The 15,912-nt window shown below is 36.7% G+C and overlaps 1 protein-coding gene across 1 annotated transcript in view; it reads right to left on the bottom strand.

Annotated features, from left to right (window-relative positions):
• The window catches only part of SLC15A5 (solute carrier family 15 member 5), an 85,887-nt gene that overhangs the window by 46,554 nt on the left and 23,421 nt on the right, over positions 1-15,912 (bottom strand). Inside the window, exons 4-5 of the mRNA XM_027035635.2 lie at positions 8,449-8,669; positions 4,021-4,207 (exon numbers count right to left, since the gene is read on the bottom strand). Coding sequence (XP_026891436.1) covers positions 4,021-4,207; positions 8,449-8,669 — 408 coding nt within the window. The remainder of the gene's footprint in view (positions 1-4,020; positions 4,208-8,448; positions 8,670-15,912) is intronic.

A 15,912-nucleotide genomic window follows, 5' to 3' on the forward strand; every position in this document is an offset into this window, starting at 1 on the left:
AAGTAGAGTCACTGGTTATGTAAAAAGTGACCAAAACCTTGGCTGTCCCTACATCGTAAAGGACTTGGAGTTAATTTGAATTTTCAAGTTTTTATTTTAAGGAGGAAGGTCTGGGAGATATTTGAATATACTTCATCCACATTTCAAATGAAATGTTATTTAAAAGCCAAGATAATTGCTACCTACTGTGTTGCACACTTCTGCTTTATGTAAGACTTAATAACAATCTTAATTAGGCTAATTTTAGTCAGATTAATACTTGTGTATGTCAGCACTAACTACTAAATACCACATACTGCAGGATTTTAATTAATGCTAAGGAAAGGAAATACAGTGTAAACATTTTTGAACTGAAAAAGGCTAAAATGAAGTACGTCCAATTATGACGAGGATAAATCACAATATCCCTGATTTTAGATTTTAGGTAAATTAAGGTTGACTTTTAAACAGATACATCTGCTCACATGTCGTGTTAGGAAGATACAGGGGAAGATATTAGGAAGATAAAACTCAGAGCATATCAAGCCTTTGCCTTTCACAGTTCCGGAAGGGTTGGCAATTTTTTTTATTGTTAGTACTGTGATATACTTTTTGATGGCTGTAGGTGATAAACTCAAGACTGTCGTATCTTGAATCAGAAGCCCTTCTTTCGTTGCATTGTTTATGAGCTAGATAGAGAAAGTAAGTTTTTTTCCTTTATTAAATTTCTAGCTTGACCAACTGAGATTTCCCCATCCCTCACCCTTGTCCTGGGCTGTGATGATCCACCTCAAACATGAGGCATCTGCACTGTCTGTACCATCTGCCTCCTTCAGTAGGACAGTCCCTTTAAGGGGAATGACTGGATGTGGAAGAGAGTGGGGTGTCTAAGCAGTAACTGCCCGTTGTAGTGATGAAAGGATTTTTTTCATTCATATCACAGCCTTAATTAGAAATAGCAGTAAGGATTCCAAATTAACAATGGTAATGTAACTACTATAATCTAGCAGTCATTTATAGTTTGTAAGTAGAATAATAATAATAATAATAATAATAATGCAATGGCCTTAGAATTAGAAGACTTGAATTCAAATGGAACTTACTCTCTTTGAGACTCTTGATTTATTAAATGACGGTTTATCATGAGGCTAAATGGGATATGTATAGGAAGTGCCTAGGTTCAAATTAGGAATTCATACATATTTGTTCACAATGGATGTACTTATATATTTCACTCACATTTTCAAGGAACTTGGGTTTAAAGTGAAAGGAAACTTTAATATTAGACTAACTCAATTATGTACATTACCACAAAAAAATGTACCCAAGACTTGTGCTTGTATGTCCTGATAAAACTTGTTAATCTTCCATAATCATAAGCAGAAATATGGAGAACTTCAGCAAACATCTAGTTTTAAAAATGCATATCATCACACTTTTTTTATACTCCCATAGCAAAATATTATGCAAATAAATGAACAAGTATGTAAATGAACAAATGAATGGAGCCTGGCTTAGAAACAACTGAATTCAGTATGCTGTACTCAAAGGAACATATCTTAGTTGTTTTTTTTTTTTTTTAATGAGTCTAGTTTTTCCTTTTTTCCCATCCAACAAGTCTGCTACCAATCTTGAAGGGGAATATTTAGTTCATATACATGAGATATGTTAGATAACTCTGCTTAACTGTCCTCCATCCATAAAAAACATACCCCTTTTAAAGAATAGACATGATTAAATATGCAAGAGTGGAGAATTGTCCAAGAGAAATTTGCTCATATTTAAAATGAATTTAAGATATCTTATTTTCAGGAAGGACTTCTAACGTAGTTCTTTCAGCCATGTTGCATAGCATATTTTCCTAAAATGGCCCAATTTTTTTTAATTAGTAATTAAGCATAATTTGGGAGCCCAGACTGATTTTACGTTATACTAGACAAGACTGCCAAAGTTTTTGGCATTTTGCAATATAAATTTATCCCCATTTTGTCCTGTATTCATTCTGTTTTAATAGTGTACTTGCTGACAATCTCTTGTACAATCTCTTGTTTCTTGTTTTATCTTGAAATAGTGTTGGGCATTCACTAAATATTGGTTTTGGAATTTCTACATTGGCAAACCAAAAAGCACTTTTTAAGATTTAAGGATTGTCAAAACCTATTAAGATGTATAGTTTGCCTAAACCTATTACAATAAATAATGTTGGGGTTAGCCTCTTAAGAACTAAATCAAAAAAAGGTTATTTGCTAAAGGCCTCTATAACTGGAGATAACAAAATAAACCAAGGTAAATTACAAATCTACCTTGACATGTGATCTGAAGTGATCTTGTCGATGGCTTTGGTAAATAACAGGAAGCGTGCTCCCTAAAAGTAACTTCTACAAACAGAGAAACAGCCGAAAAATATAGTAACGGATTACTAAAAGGCTGCATGGTCTCCACCGATCTCTAAAGAGGAAGAATTATTAATAAAAATAGGTTAACCAAGAGAAGAGAATCTTCTAGATGCCTGACCCTGAATAGTTCAATGGAGTTATTTCTTAAGTAGACACTAAAACATTAGGTTACCATCATATGATATTTCTTAAGAGTTTAAAGTGCCTTTGCTTTCTGTTTATGCCCACCAATTAGGCCTGTCCCCTACACATGATGATTCAATACTAGTTAACATTTATAGAACTTTCACTATGTGTCAGGATATGCTTCAGGCACTGATGTCATTCAGAGTGATTCTGAAAGTCTTCCAGAACAAAGGGACCCCAAATTTATGGAGGATATGCCCCTCAGTGAACGAAAGAAGTAAACTAGAGGACAAGAAAGGTTAAGTGGATTTTCAAGGTCGCCCATGTCTAGCTTAGCCACAGAGCACAGGCTGAGACCCAGATCTCCTGTTCTGGGGTTCAGCCTGGTTTTGCTGTACCAATGCCTCTTCCTGTTTCATGGCTGTGCTTGAGGGACACGAGCAAGGCAGAGGAGAGTGTGATCCCAACGGTCTTCATCTCCTTCTCTCCCACTGCAGTCGGAAAAATTTTGTTTTATGGTTCTACTGATTGCGTTCTGGGTAAGATAACCTAATTTTTTTTCACTTTAAAAAATGAGAGTAGAACTTTAGTGTTCTCACCATAACAACAAGAAAGCAGCAGTAATGTGAGGTAAAGGATGAGTTAACTAACCTTATTGCGGTAAACGCTTTGCAATATATCGATGTATCAAATCATTACATTGCGCACCTCAAATTTACACAATCTTATATGTCAAGTGAGCTGGAAGATCAATAAAACTGGAAAAAATGTTTGAAAATTATTGCTATATGCCTTACTATTTGAATAAGTGTTATGAGAAGCTGTGAGTCACAGTACTAATCTTTAGGAAATTTTGCTACTGGTTCACAGGCTAATGCCTCCCAAGTTCAGCCAGACATTATTTTTGGGTTTCATTGCCTGTGTTAATTTTTTAAAGCTTGTTTGTTAATTAATTAAATAATTTTAACTATTTAGTTTTGAGAGAGAGATTGAGAGAGAGACAGCATGAAGGAGCATGAGGCGGGGAGGGGAATGAGAGAGGGAGACAGAAGACCCAAAGCAGGCTCTGTGCTGACAGCAGAGAGCCCAGTGCAGGGCTTGAACTCACAAACTGTGAGATCATGACGTGACCCAAAGTCAAGAGTTGCACACTTAACTGACTGAGCCACCCAGGCACCCCTTCCTGTGTTAAGTTTTAAAAACATAGTCAGCACTGATTTAGAAATAAAGACCGCCTCAATTGAGGAAAGATTGGCCATTCGGTGGTCTTGGAAGTTTCATCATGCCTTTATATCAGCTGTGTCCTCTGAGGAGGTATAAAAGGATGGGAAGAAAATGGGGCACTGATGTCCGCAGAGAGACTTGAGAAGCTGCATGTTATGACTCTTGCATTCACTTTCCTCCCAATTTGTCAAAATCAGTCTCTACTCCACAACATATAGCTAGCTTAGACCTTAGCAGAGTGTTGTTTATTTTACAAAGTTGCAAACAATTCACTGAGATGGTCAGTTGTACTTACTAATGCATGCCAACAGAAATGATCCATCTCTCTTAGACGGAAAGAGGTAGGTACTGAAATACTCCATAAAAGGAGCCAGAATTAGTAGTGGGAGAATGCTGACGACATTCATTGCTGCAATTGGCAGGAGAAATCCATCCAAATTCAGGTTAGAATTCATGGTCTGCACATAATATCCTGAAGGAATCTGTATTTGAGGGGGAAAGGAACTGGCATCAAGATAGTGATTTAACTTTGCAGACAGCATCCTGCAGATGATGTCCTTGCCCCTTGCACATACTCTGGGGCAGATGAGCTGGATGTTCCCCAGATCTTCAACGTCCCAACTATGAGCTGAGAAAAGGCAGTATGAGTTCTATTTAGTCTTTGGCAATACTACTGATTCTTTATGGAGGAAGCTTTTGTCCTTCAGTCTAACTTCTTACTTCTCCTATGGAAAGTGCTTAGGATGACACATAAGAAATCAAATGACGTATAAAAATATATAATTTTGCATATAAACAAATAGACTTTTTTTCCCAAACAACAAACTAAAAACCAGTAGAAAGTATTAAGGATGTTTCTTTTTAACCTGATGGAAAAAATTGGGGGCTAGAAAAAAAATCCTTCAAATAGCATGTAGTTTGGTGACAAAATAGATAGGAATGATTTTTACTAAGAAGAGGGGCCCAGGGTAGAAACACAGCACTCGTAGCAGGTTGTCTTTGTGGGTTCCTTGGATTGGTTTCACTTCTACAATGAGAAGAGAACACAAAACAAGAGAAAAAATATATACTTGTGTTTACACTCTCGTTTTAAACTAAGTATGTGACACTGGAGGACCACAAAGGGAGCTGCATGAAAAAGATCTGCATAATAAACTAGCAGATAAGAAATGAAAACACAAACAAAAACCCCCCAAAACCAAAAAGCAAAAAAACAAAGAAAACTTCTACCCCATCCCAAACACTCAGTGTAGTGTCCGAATTTCTTCATTTTTAAAATAACCCTGGGACACCTGGGTGGCTCAGTTGGTTAAGTGTCCGATTTCAGCTGGGATCATGATCTCACGGTTCATGAGTTCGAGCCCCGCATCGGACTCTGTGCTGGCAGCTCGGAGCCTGGAGCCTGCTTAGGATTCTGTGTCTCCCTCTCTCTCTGCCCCTCCCCTGCTCATGCTCTGTCTCTGTCTCTCTGAAAAATAAATAAACACTAAAAAAAAATTTAAATAACCCTAATAATTTTCACTGAAAGCCTAACCCTAACTTGGAGCCTGTTCACATGTTCCAAACCTCTTGTTAATAAGCACACTGTCACAGGAAAGAGGGAGTCTCTTCACTTTTCTAGTTTGTGAACTTTGCTGCAATCACTCACTATTATCATTCATAGTGCATAGTATTTCTTTAATTCCCACTGGAACACAAAGCTGCTAAGTGGCTTGGAGAGGAAGTCACCCCAAATCTTGTCCTTAAGAAATGGATTCTCCAAACCATTTTTCTGGCCGTGCATTCACTGCAGTAAGAGTTCTGCCTTATCGCTGTATTGGGAGAACAGCACTACTCAAATACCCGAATGATAACTTCCTGTTTGAAACTTTCACTGACTCCTTCTCTGTTATCAATTGCACTATTTCAGAGGGCAGAAGAGTCAGAGTCATAAGTGCAGCTGTTAACGAGCCCACCGCTTGTAAAATGAGCCTATTGCAACGTTAACTGCCTAAACCCAGGAATGGACCGTATTTTCAGGGACATTCTTTCTATCTCTATAAAATTTGTCCTGGTGATAATTTATCTTCCAATCTTTAATTTGACCTTTAGGATTATAAACAAAGATTGCTTTGGTTGAATTCAGATGGCAAGACTGAAGGGAAAAATTAGCTAGCTCTGCCCTAGTTTAATAAAATTATTAAGCACGTATCCCCCAATCAGAAGAAAATGAAAGATGTTTTTTAAAAAAAATGCTGGCAGCAGATCGGCTCTAAGACTGAAAGGCTCCCAGCATAACTTGGAAGTTTCTGTTACTGATTTCAAATGAGAATTATTGTTAATAGGAATAAAGTTATTATCGGCATGAATCACAGACACAGAAACCTGTTAACTTAATAATGTGGTGAATGTACTATTAATCTTTAGTGAAGCAATATTAATATATTGCCTAATTTAAGAAAAGGCTCCAGTGTCTTGAAAGCTTGAAATCATTTCTGCTTCTGCCTCAAGTTCTGAAATCATCCCCTTTTAAAATTTTAAATACTTTTATTTCATACAAGCCTCTGAGTATTCAGAAATAATTGCTGTCAATAGAGATTCATTTTCACCTTTGAGTGGCCAGTAATGTCAAATGGCAACATCATGAGCCTTAATATCAACATATTTTAAATGTATGTCTTGGAACTGAAGGTCAATAATGGCTACTAAATTTAAAATATGGAATTTGAGGACGTTTTATTCTTGGTGCTTTGATCGCCTTTATGCTGGTGATTATTTCATCTGAAGGTAAAAGTCTAATTTCAGCCTGTCCCATTGGAAGTTTCCTCTGCCTCCCTTGAGAAATACATTCTAAACTTTTTTGAAAAAACTTTCTGGCATAATATTACTGTGTATAATTTTGGCACCTGTACGTCTGTGTCAGGGATTTTTAACCCGGCTGCAAGGGAGGCATTGTGGGGAACAGCAAAGCGTGGTTGTTGATCCCAGCCCTGAGATCAACAGGGCTAAAAATGAAATGCCATTTTTAGTAGGGTGACTGTAAGCAAGGTGCAAGTTACTTAATGACTCTGAGCCTCAGATTTAACATCATAATATCAGCCATCGTAAACTTGCTGTGGGAATTAAATGAGATACTATGATGTCATCTTTTAGGAGCTGTGACACATACAGGTGATGAATAACTGGGCCTCTAGATTTAGTGAGATAGTTAAAAGTTGGTTTATTGAAATATATGGTAATTTTTGTCAGATTAAAAAATTATGTCAGTTTGCAAAAAAGGCTTGAATTTAATAAAAAAAAATCAAGTGTCGCTGCGTTATGAAGATAAATTTGTGCTGATTGCATAAAGGTTTGAGGCTAGCTATGGACCACTTAGTAATTTTGTACTTATTATTAATTTTATCATTTTAAGATGTATATAATATTAACGATCATTTATATTGGTAATATTTTTGTCTTTTTGTGCTAGTTCCTACTGTGGAGTCAGGAGGGAGGCTGAATCTACTAAATCAACTAGCTTTCATGTATTGTTTACAGCAAGGGTTCTTTGGAAACTTTTTGCAAAGGGCCAGACAGAAAAAATTTCCACATACTGATTCTATTGCAACCGCTGGACCCTGCTGCTTCATACATAAGGAGACATAGAATGGCTGTGTTCAAATAAAACTTTATTTATTGACCCTGAATCTTGAATTTGATAGAATTTTCATGAGTCATAAAATAGTTTTTTCTTTTTATTTTTTTCAAGCATATGAAAATATAAAAAGCATTTTATCTTGCATATAAAAAATTTTATCTTAAAAAAAAAAACGGTGGGCTGGATTTGGCCTGCAGGCAGTAGTTTGCTGACCCCTAGTCTATTAGAGCAAGCATTATACTAAGAGCCAGCAGGTAGATTTGTTTTTCCTTTCATAATTGTGTGACTTAGCCATCCCTTCCAAAAATCGCTTAATTTTACTGAGCGTCAGTTTCTTCTTCAACAAACGAAGTAGTTGAGTAAATTAGTCTCTAAGTTTCTTTTCAGCTCTATTGCTCTAGGATTTATGAATATAACTCAGATCATTAGCCATTTAAATTTCAAGTTGTGGGCTGACAGCAAATATAGTCCTGAATTTCTTCAAAGACTTTATAATCATTTATATTTCTTCCTAAGAAAGTTAGTCTTTGACCATTATCACATTGGAATTATTTTTTATCACATATATTTATAAAAGGTACTTTGGCCTTGCTGTTTTTCCCTTTCATTTCTCCACCGCATAGGGACTGAATCACCAAGGAACTAAGGGTGGGTGGGGAAAGAATCACTTGTTCATTAGCACACGTACTTAAGAGTACAGTGGAGGTGGTACTTCAATCAGTCAAGTTAGCTACATGTGAGTACTGGCTTTTAAAGGTTTAATGAAGGAGGAAGGCAAAACCTTTGGTTAAAAAAAGGTGGGGGAATTGCCCATAGATTTCATTTTTTCATGCATTGCTCTTATGCCTTGTGACTATGCACTCCGAAATATCGTCCACAATTTCTGGAAGACATTTCTAGTTTTACATACTAGGTTCTCCTCAGGTATACCTCTGCCTGACCCCACTTGTCTCTTCAAATTAGAGCCTGTAATGATGAGAAGCATTTATGGGATACCTGCCTGACAAAGTATATGAGAAGAGCTTGTTGGGATGAAAATAGTTACTGGTAAGGTTCACATGCAATCATTTTATTGTTTTGGGGGTAATATTAATTACCCCTCCTTACCTGCATGATGCATATTCTGTAAAGGAGCTGAAAAATGAGGAGAGGGAGACAGGTGAAGAAAAATTTTGTATCTTCCACGTGAAGCTCACTGTAGCAACCACCATTTTTTTTCTTGGCGTGGTCTAACCAGCTGGTCACATCTTTGGCAAGACGGCAATATTGCAGACAGCATGTTTTCAGTGCATTAACAAACACCCCAAAGGTTGTCAGGAGGGAGTAGCCTGCAATGCATTTGAAATGTTATGTATTAGTAAAGGAATTGTTCTTCAATTTTCCAAGATGTCAATCAGAAAGATGACAATTGCAAGGATGAAGGGCAGTCAAGTGAGCGAGAAGGTTTTAGCACTCAAGGGGCTGAATTCAAAGGAACAAGCTTCTGACAAGGGTTCTGGCATCCTGGTGACCAGCCCAAGGTGGTGCTTGACAGCTGATGTAAAAAATGAAAAAGGTAAGATCAATGGGAACATACTAAAAAGGGAAGAAAGGTGACAAAATAAAACACCAAAGTAAGAAATTCCACAATCTCTTAGAAGTCTAACTCATTAATGAATAAGACAACCAGAACTTTCTTTTACAGCCTTAACACAAAGAACTATTACTATTTTTTTAATATAAACTCTTATATAAATAATCCTCACTTGTCAGGTAGAGGGTGGTTTCTTATTTTGACATGGAAATGAAGCAAAATGTATTCTCTGCTTTGACTTTATCCTTGAATTTCAGATGTAAGGTTAAACTTTGAACCCTTCAAATGACTTTATACATGTTGATAGTGTCACTAAAAGTTCAGATTGGATTAGCTGGCTTTTGACTTTTCCAGTAGTTTCCTCTGGGTTTATATGGCTGTCACTTTGGCATCAGAAGCATTTTATTGCTTCAGATGTTAGCAGTCACTTACTGCTCGTGATTTGCAACCTTATTGTTGCTTTTTTTTTTTTATGATCTTTCAGATTCCACCTTTTCTTTGACTCCATTAGGACTTCCTGATACAAAACAGATAAGAGACTACTCCCCCTCCCCTCCGTTTAGTTAGCAATTCAGTGCACCATCATAATTGTTACAATTTTTCATAGTACTCCCTTGACCAAATAAACCCTTCCACAAATTACATAGACACCAAACCATGGTTGAGGGATAAATGATATAATAAATGTAAAAATGTTTGAGTTTCTCCCAAGAAGGCCGCTATAAAAACTCAGAGTATAGTTTGATTGTCATTTTGTTTATGTTCAAGTTTCCCACAATAAAATGCTAGATGAAATACATTCTAACCAAATTCATTTAAATGCCATAGAGTATTGGTTTTTATATTTAAATAAAGAATATTTATTAATATTTCTTTTTATGGTTATAGAGTGATTATATTGATTTGATCTCTTTTAAGAGTTGTAATAGACCTATTATGTCAGGCTTTGATTAATTGAGGAAGCTGGGGGCCTGGTAATTGAATATGGAACCTTTAACCTCTAAGTCACTGAATCAAATCCAGCCCAAATTGGTAGTGACCAAGAATGATTACAGCAGTGGCTCTTTGGTGGCCTCTGTGAAGTGTGTTGAGGTCAAGTGGAAGTATGTCGGAATAATTGCATCTCCTATGAGCTCATATCTGTAGTCACTATTGCCAGACACAGATGAAAGCCCAGGGACTGAGAGGGCCAAGGGGACAGAAGCACCTGTGAGTGGTTGTGTCTCTTAGGAAAGAACAGTGACATCTTTTTATTATTGCAGGAAGAACTGTTCTATTATGAGACTTTCCTAGCTATTTCAATTAGTTGAGTTAAGATTTTAGTAAGACGAGAGCTGAGAATGTCTTGATGAACAGCCTGGAGACTGAATTTGAACAGTTCTGGGTGAGGAGGCTTAACTCCCTGACATTCCCTTGTGATCTCGCCTCTGTTGCTCATCAACCTGTTCTCTGCTCACCTTTTACAAAACAGTGCTGTGCAGATAGTAGGGTTATTACTGGCATTAATCCAACATGTTCTATGCTTTCAAATAGGCTTTATGATGAAATGATAACTGTTCACAAGAAGAAAGAGTATTTCCAAAAATATTCTCCCTAATTTTCTATTTTTTAAATTCAGGAAATTATATTAAATACGTTTTGAACTCATTATTCCTTTTTTGTTTAAGTAAGTCACTATCTGTTGCAAGATAAGCTTGCATTTGCTCTTAATGCATGGTAAGTTGATACCTGCAGTATTATTAAACAGTTAAATATCTTTATCATTTCTATTTTTTTTTTCATTTTTAAGAGTTAGAGGGTGCAAGTGAGGGAAAGGCAGAAAGTGAGGGGAGCAAAGCATCTGAAGCAGGTTCTGTGCTGACAGCAGCCCTCCCGATGTGGGGCTTGAACTCATGAACTACAAGATCATGACCTGAGCTGAGGTCAAATGGTCAACCGATTGAGCCACCCAGGTGCCCCGCATATTATTTCTAAGGAGAAGTAGTTTAGATTATTGCTTCTTAAACTAGTTGTGTTAAAAAAGGTTTTTAAAAAAAATCTCAACTATTATGGTCAATACATTTTTAAAATATAATAAAATGGAATACCTAAAGAATAAAACAAAGACATATAAAATATAAATCCTGATATTTTTATTATTACATTCAACAGACATAAAATCTAACTTTCTGTAAATATTACTACATGTTTTCTCTCTGTGTCTATATTTATTTTGTTGCACTCCAGTAACAAACAGTTCATTGATTAGTACTTCTCTGCGGGCAAGGCTTTGAGTAGCACTGGCTTCAACTGAATACACACTTTGAAAAATGAATTTATTTAAACAAGTAAAATTATATCTGATAGGGTGATATGAAACAACAAAAACAAAATGGTTAAGAACAAGAAATGACTGGGGCCCCCGGGTGGCTCATTTGGTTAAGATCCAACTTTGGCTCCAGTCATGATCTCACAGTTTGTGGGTTCGAGCCCCGCGTCGGCTTCTGTGCTGACAGCTCAGAGCCTGGAGCCCCCTTCGGATTCTGTGTCTCCCTCTCTCTCTGCCCCTCCCCTGCTCATGCTCTGTCTCTGTCTCAAAAATAAATAAAACATTAAAAAATTAAAAAAAAAAAAGAACAAGAAATGATCGATAATGAATGAGGTCTAAAATTTTAGCTAGGCCAGCACGGGCACATAATTGATTCCAAACAAATGTGAATGCAATAATTCATTCATTCAACATATTAAGTACCTACTATGTGCCCAGGGCTTTCATTCTTGAGAATATAGTGGTGAACAAGACTCACAAATCCCTCAGTTATCTTTCTGGTGGGGGAGACACTAACCAAGCAGAAAAATATCAGGTGAGTTCAATGATGAAACCAAAATGGACTGATAAGACAGACACTCATTATGAGATACACAGACAACCAAAAGAATGGAAATTTGAACTGAGGATTGAATGACTGGAAGTAGGGAAAAGACATGGAGGAAGCATGTGCCAGGCATGTCATAGGGTAGAAATGAGCTGAGAGAGATTCAGGAATGGTACAGGTCGATGAGGCAATAGCTCAGTTAGTAAGAAGATTGGAAGGAAGTGAGGCCCAAGAGTTGGTCAGAGATCAGACTTTACAGGCTAAAGTATGGAGCTTGGAGTTTCCCCGCCTCAGTGTTATGGGAAACCATTAAAAAATTTTATGCAGAGGAGAGATATTATAGGATGTGTACTTGGATAATACATTTTGGAAAACAAGAAGGGAAGCTGAGAGAGGGCGAGGTGTAGTGGTGACTTGGATGTAGTGATAGCAAAGAAGAGAAGCAGACAGAATAGGATGCATGTTTGAACAACTGGCAGTATTTTCTGATGTGGGGGAGTTTGAACAAAAGAGAAAATTTGAGGATGACTACTTATTTTTCTCCTAAAAAACTGGGTGTGGGTGACTTACACTGAGACAGAGAACACAAGAAAGGGGCTCGGTTGCAGTTGAATGAATCAGGAGTTGAATTTTGGTCAGGTTAAGTTTGAGAGGACCATTAAAAAACCAAGTTAAAATGTTGAGCCTTGTCTTCAAGAAATGTACGAAAATCTCTTATCTTCTAATGACTTATTTTCTATTCATTTTTGAGAGCTCATATCTTTTTGTTTCTGTATTTGATTTTATTATTAAATATTTTTATTTTTTTTAAGTAAGCTTCATGCCCAGAGTGGAGCCCAACACAGGGCTTGAACTCACAACCCTGAGATCAAAACCTGAGCTGAGATCAACAGTCGGATGCTTAACCGACTGAGCCACCCAGGAGCCCCCTTTGTATTTTTATTTTGATGAGGTTTTGAAAGAGAGCAATAAATGCATGGTCAATCTACAATTTGATTAGAAGTCTTATTTCTGAACTTCACAATACATATATATGAATGGAAAAGGGAGAGAAACTGTGTAGGAATGTATTAAATTGAAAAATAAAAGTTTTCCACCATAAAAAAAGGTCAAATAGAAGTTGGATATGTGAGTTTCAAGGTGAGGTCAATATGAACTTGAGTGTTTTGGTGTATAGTTGGCATTACAAGCTGTGGCATTAGCGATCACTTAAGAAAAGAGTGTGGGAAGACATGGGGTCCCTGGAAATGCATCCTAGGGCTCCACATCAGTTAGAAGACTATCATGGGAGAAAAGTTAGCCAAGGCAATCGAGAAGGAGTAGATAAGGTACTATACAGGTTTTAAGTCAGAGGGAAAGAAGGCAGGGATGTAGCAAGCCTAAATTGATCAGCTGGACTGGGAGGGAGTCACAAGGTAGCTAGAGAAGGCAAGGGAAGGAATTGTACAGCAATCTGTCTGCCCAAGGAGAGCAGCCGTTGTCCCATCAAACCATGGAGTTATCCCTGAATGTTAGGGATATCCTGTTGAAAACATCTACGTCTAGATATCACACCATCTTCTTGGATTCATCCATTAGACTTAATAGAAAATTCAAGCCGTCTGTACAAATAATTTTGGGTGTCGTGTAGACTCAGCTTTTTAAAAAGATCCATTGTCATTATAATTTTCAAATTGCTTTTCTGCACCAGGAGCAGAAATGGGAAGTTGAAAAAAAAAACTGGAATGAAAATACAATGGAGACTTCAAGCTCTGGTTCAAATGTGCATGGCAAACACACCAGGCGTGCACATTTAAAATAAAACAGATGAGCTATTTTAAATGTTTTATTGCAAAACTTAAAGATTGTAGCTATTACTACTTAAAAAAAACTTTAGAAAGCAATTTTTCTATTCTTTGTACCTTTAAGTCCTTGGCTCTGATGTTCTGCTCCTCTGACCTTGATCTAATCATGAATATCTATGCTACTTAATTATAATAAAAAAAGCCTACATTGCACTCTGATCGTAGATGCACATTTTTTCTTCTTTGGTCACCTGCCAGTTCTCAAAATTATAGCAGTGGGAAGAAATGCAAATGAAGGCCGTGCTTGACAGCTAAACATAATGGAATGCATGGTCCACATTTGAAAAGTTACCTTAAAATAAAAGGTAGCATATAAAAAATCATTTCTTTAAGGTCACCTATGGCTTTGAATTACAGCTTTGAGGAATTTCCGATTTAGTCATCAGAGAAGAAGAAGCCAAAATAAGGATTATATACTTTTCTAAGAGGGAAGACAGAGTTTTACCACATCATAGTTGGGTGATCTTATAACTCGAAAATAGAAAGCAAAACTAAAAACAACAAGGTATTCACTTTATGGAGTATTGTGTAAAGTAAACTACCCGCGAACATTTTCTATTATACTTTTGGTTGCTGGTAATAAAATTTTTCCTTGTAAATTTCCAAAGAAGGGTTACTTTATCATATGTTAAAATATGTAACATATGGACTACAAATAGATTGGCGGTGAACAGTTGATTATAAGTATCTGTTCTTACTTGAAGAATTGCATGTCTTAATTCAAATAAGTATATTCTCAAATAAGAAATCAGGAAGCAAATGGATGGATGGTGTATCGTTATTTAGAAAATTTTGAATCTAAAAATGTTATGTATATATAAAGTTTTAAAAATTGTAAAGATATATATTCACAAAAATCCAGAAGTATTTGATAATTTACACACTCCAAAAACGGCTAACATTGTCTTTCAATAAAACTCTATACTTTCCATTTTTCTGTTTTTTGCTATCTGGGGCTGACAAAGACTGTCTCTCAGACACCTTTTTTGCACATTGAACCCATTCCACAGACCATCAGGAGGATGTGCGCTGCTTAGCTGTGATCCACAGACCATAGGACTCTGGCAAACAGGGGCAGGGGCTTCTGTGTATGATATTTTCCATGCTCCCATATGTAGTATAGTAAAGTGGGCTCCGGTCTGAGAAAAATAAGGCTTGGGTTCTGGTTCCACTTCAGCTATTTTCCACGAGGTCCTTGGTAAGTCATTTTATTTAATTATGCCTCAGTTTCTGCACTCAGTTTAACGATAACAGACACTGAACATTTACCATACTCCAAGCATTTATCAGACACAGGAATACCCAATTATAATTATAAGTAGATAGTTTCAAAATAATATGGTAGATAGGGGCGCCTGGGTGGCTCAGTCGTTATCCAACTTCGGCTCACGTCGTGATCTCACCGCCTGTGAGTTTGAGCCCCACGTTGGGCTCTGTGTTGACAGCTCAGAGCCTGGAGCCTGCTTCGGATTCTGTGTGTGTCTCTCTCTGACCCTCCGCCCACTCATGCTCTGTCTCTCTCTCGGTGTCAAAAATAAATAAACATTAGAAAAAATTTAAAAACAAAATAATATGGTAGATAAAATGGTAAAGATACGAAGAGGTGCCGCTTCATATATTGCAGAGCAAAGCAGATGGAGTCTGAGCTATGAAAGGATACATGGTACCCACACTGCCCACGTCACAGGTATGGGGGAGGGGAGGATGAAGTAACATTGGTGAATGTATTTAATTTTTAAAAATACAACTCACTGCATCATTCTTAGTGATAGCAGCTGTATAGACAACTATACAGTAAAAAAAAATGTTAGAAATTAAGGCCACAGTTAGACAAGATAGATAAATAAATTGTCAGACTGACCAAAGGAACAGAATAGAAACTCCAGCAATGCAAGTGGCTGTATACAATGAAGGTGACATCTCAAATTAGTGGGGAAAATGTAGACTTTTAAATAAGCGAGGCTGGATAAATTGAGAGTTACAAAGAAAAGTGACAAAGTTGAGTTCACTCTTAAAACCTATTTTAATATACTTTGAAATGGGTCAGAGATACAAAGGTAAAAAAAAAAGAATATGAAAACTGAAATAAAACATGAGAGCATTTCTTTATAATCTGAAAGTAAGGAAAACTTTTCCAACATGATTCAAAATATAGAAGCAATTAGGGAGAAGATTGATAAATTTTGTTATAAACATAACCACTCCCCCCGAAGAAAAGACAAAACAGACTTAAAAATCTTGTGCATGGAAAATAACACAAGAATGAAAGTTAAAAGATATTTGACAAATGGGGAATAAT

The sequence above is a fragment of the Acinonyx jubatus genome, chromosome B4, assembly GCF_027475565.1.
Source record: "Acinonyx jubatus isolate Ajub_Pintada_27869175 chromosome B4, VMU_Ajub_asm_v1.0, whole genome shotgun sequence".
NCBI lineage: Eukaryota > Metazoa > Chordata > Mammalia > Carnivora > Felidae > Acinonyx > Acinonyx jubatus.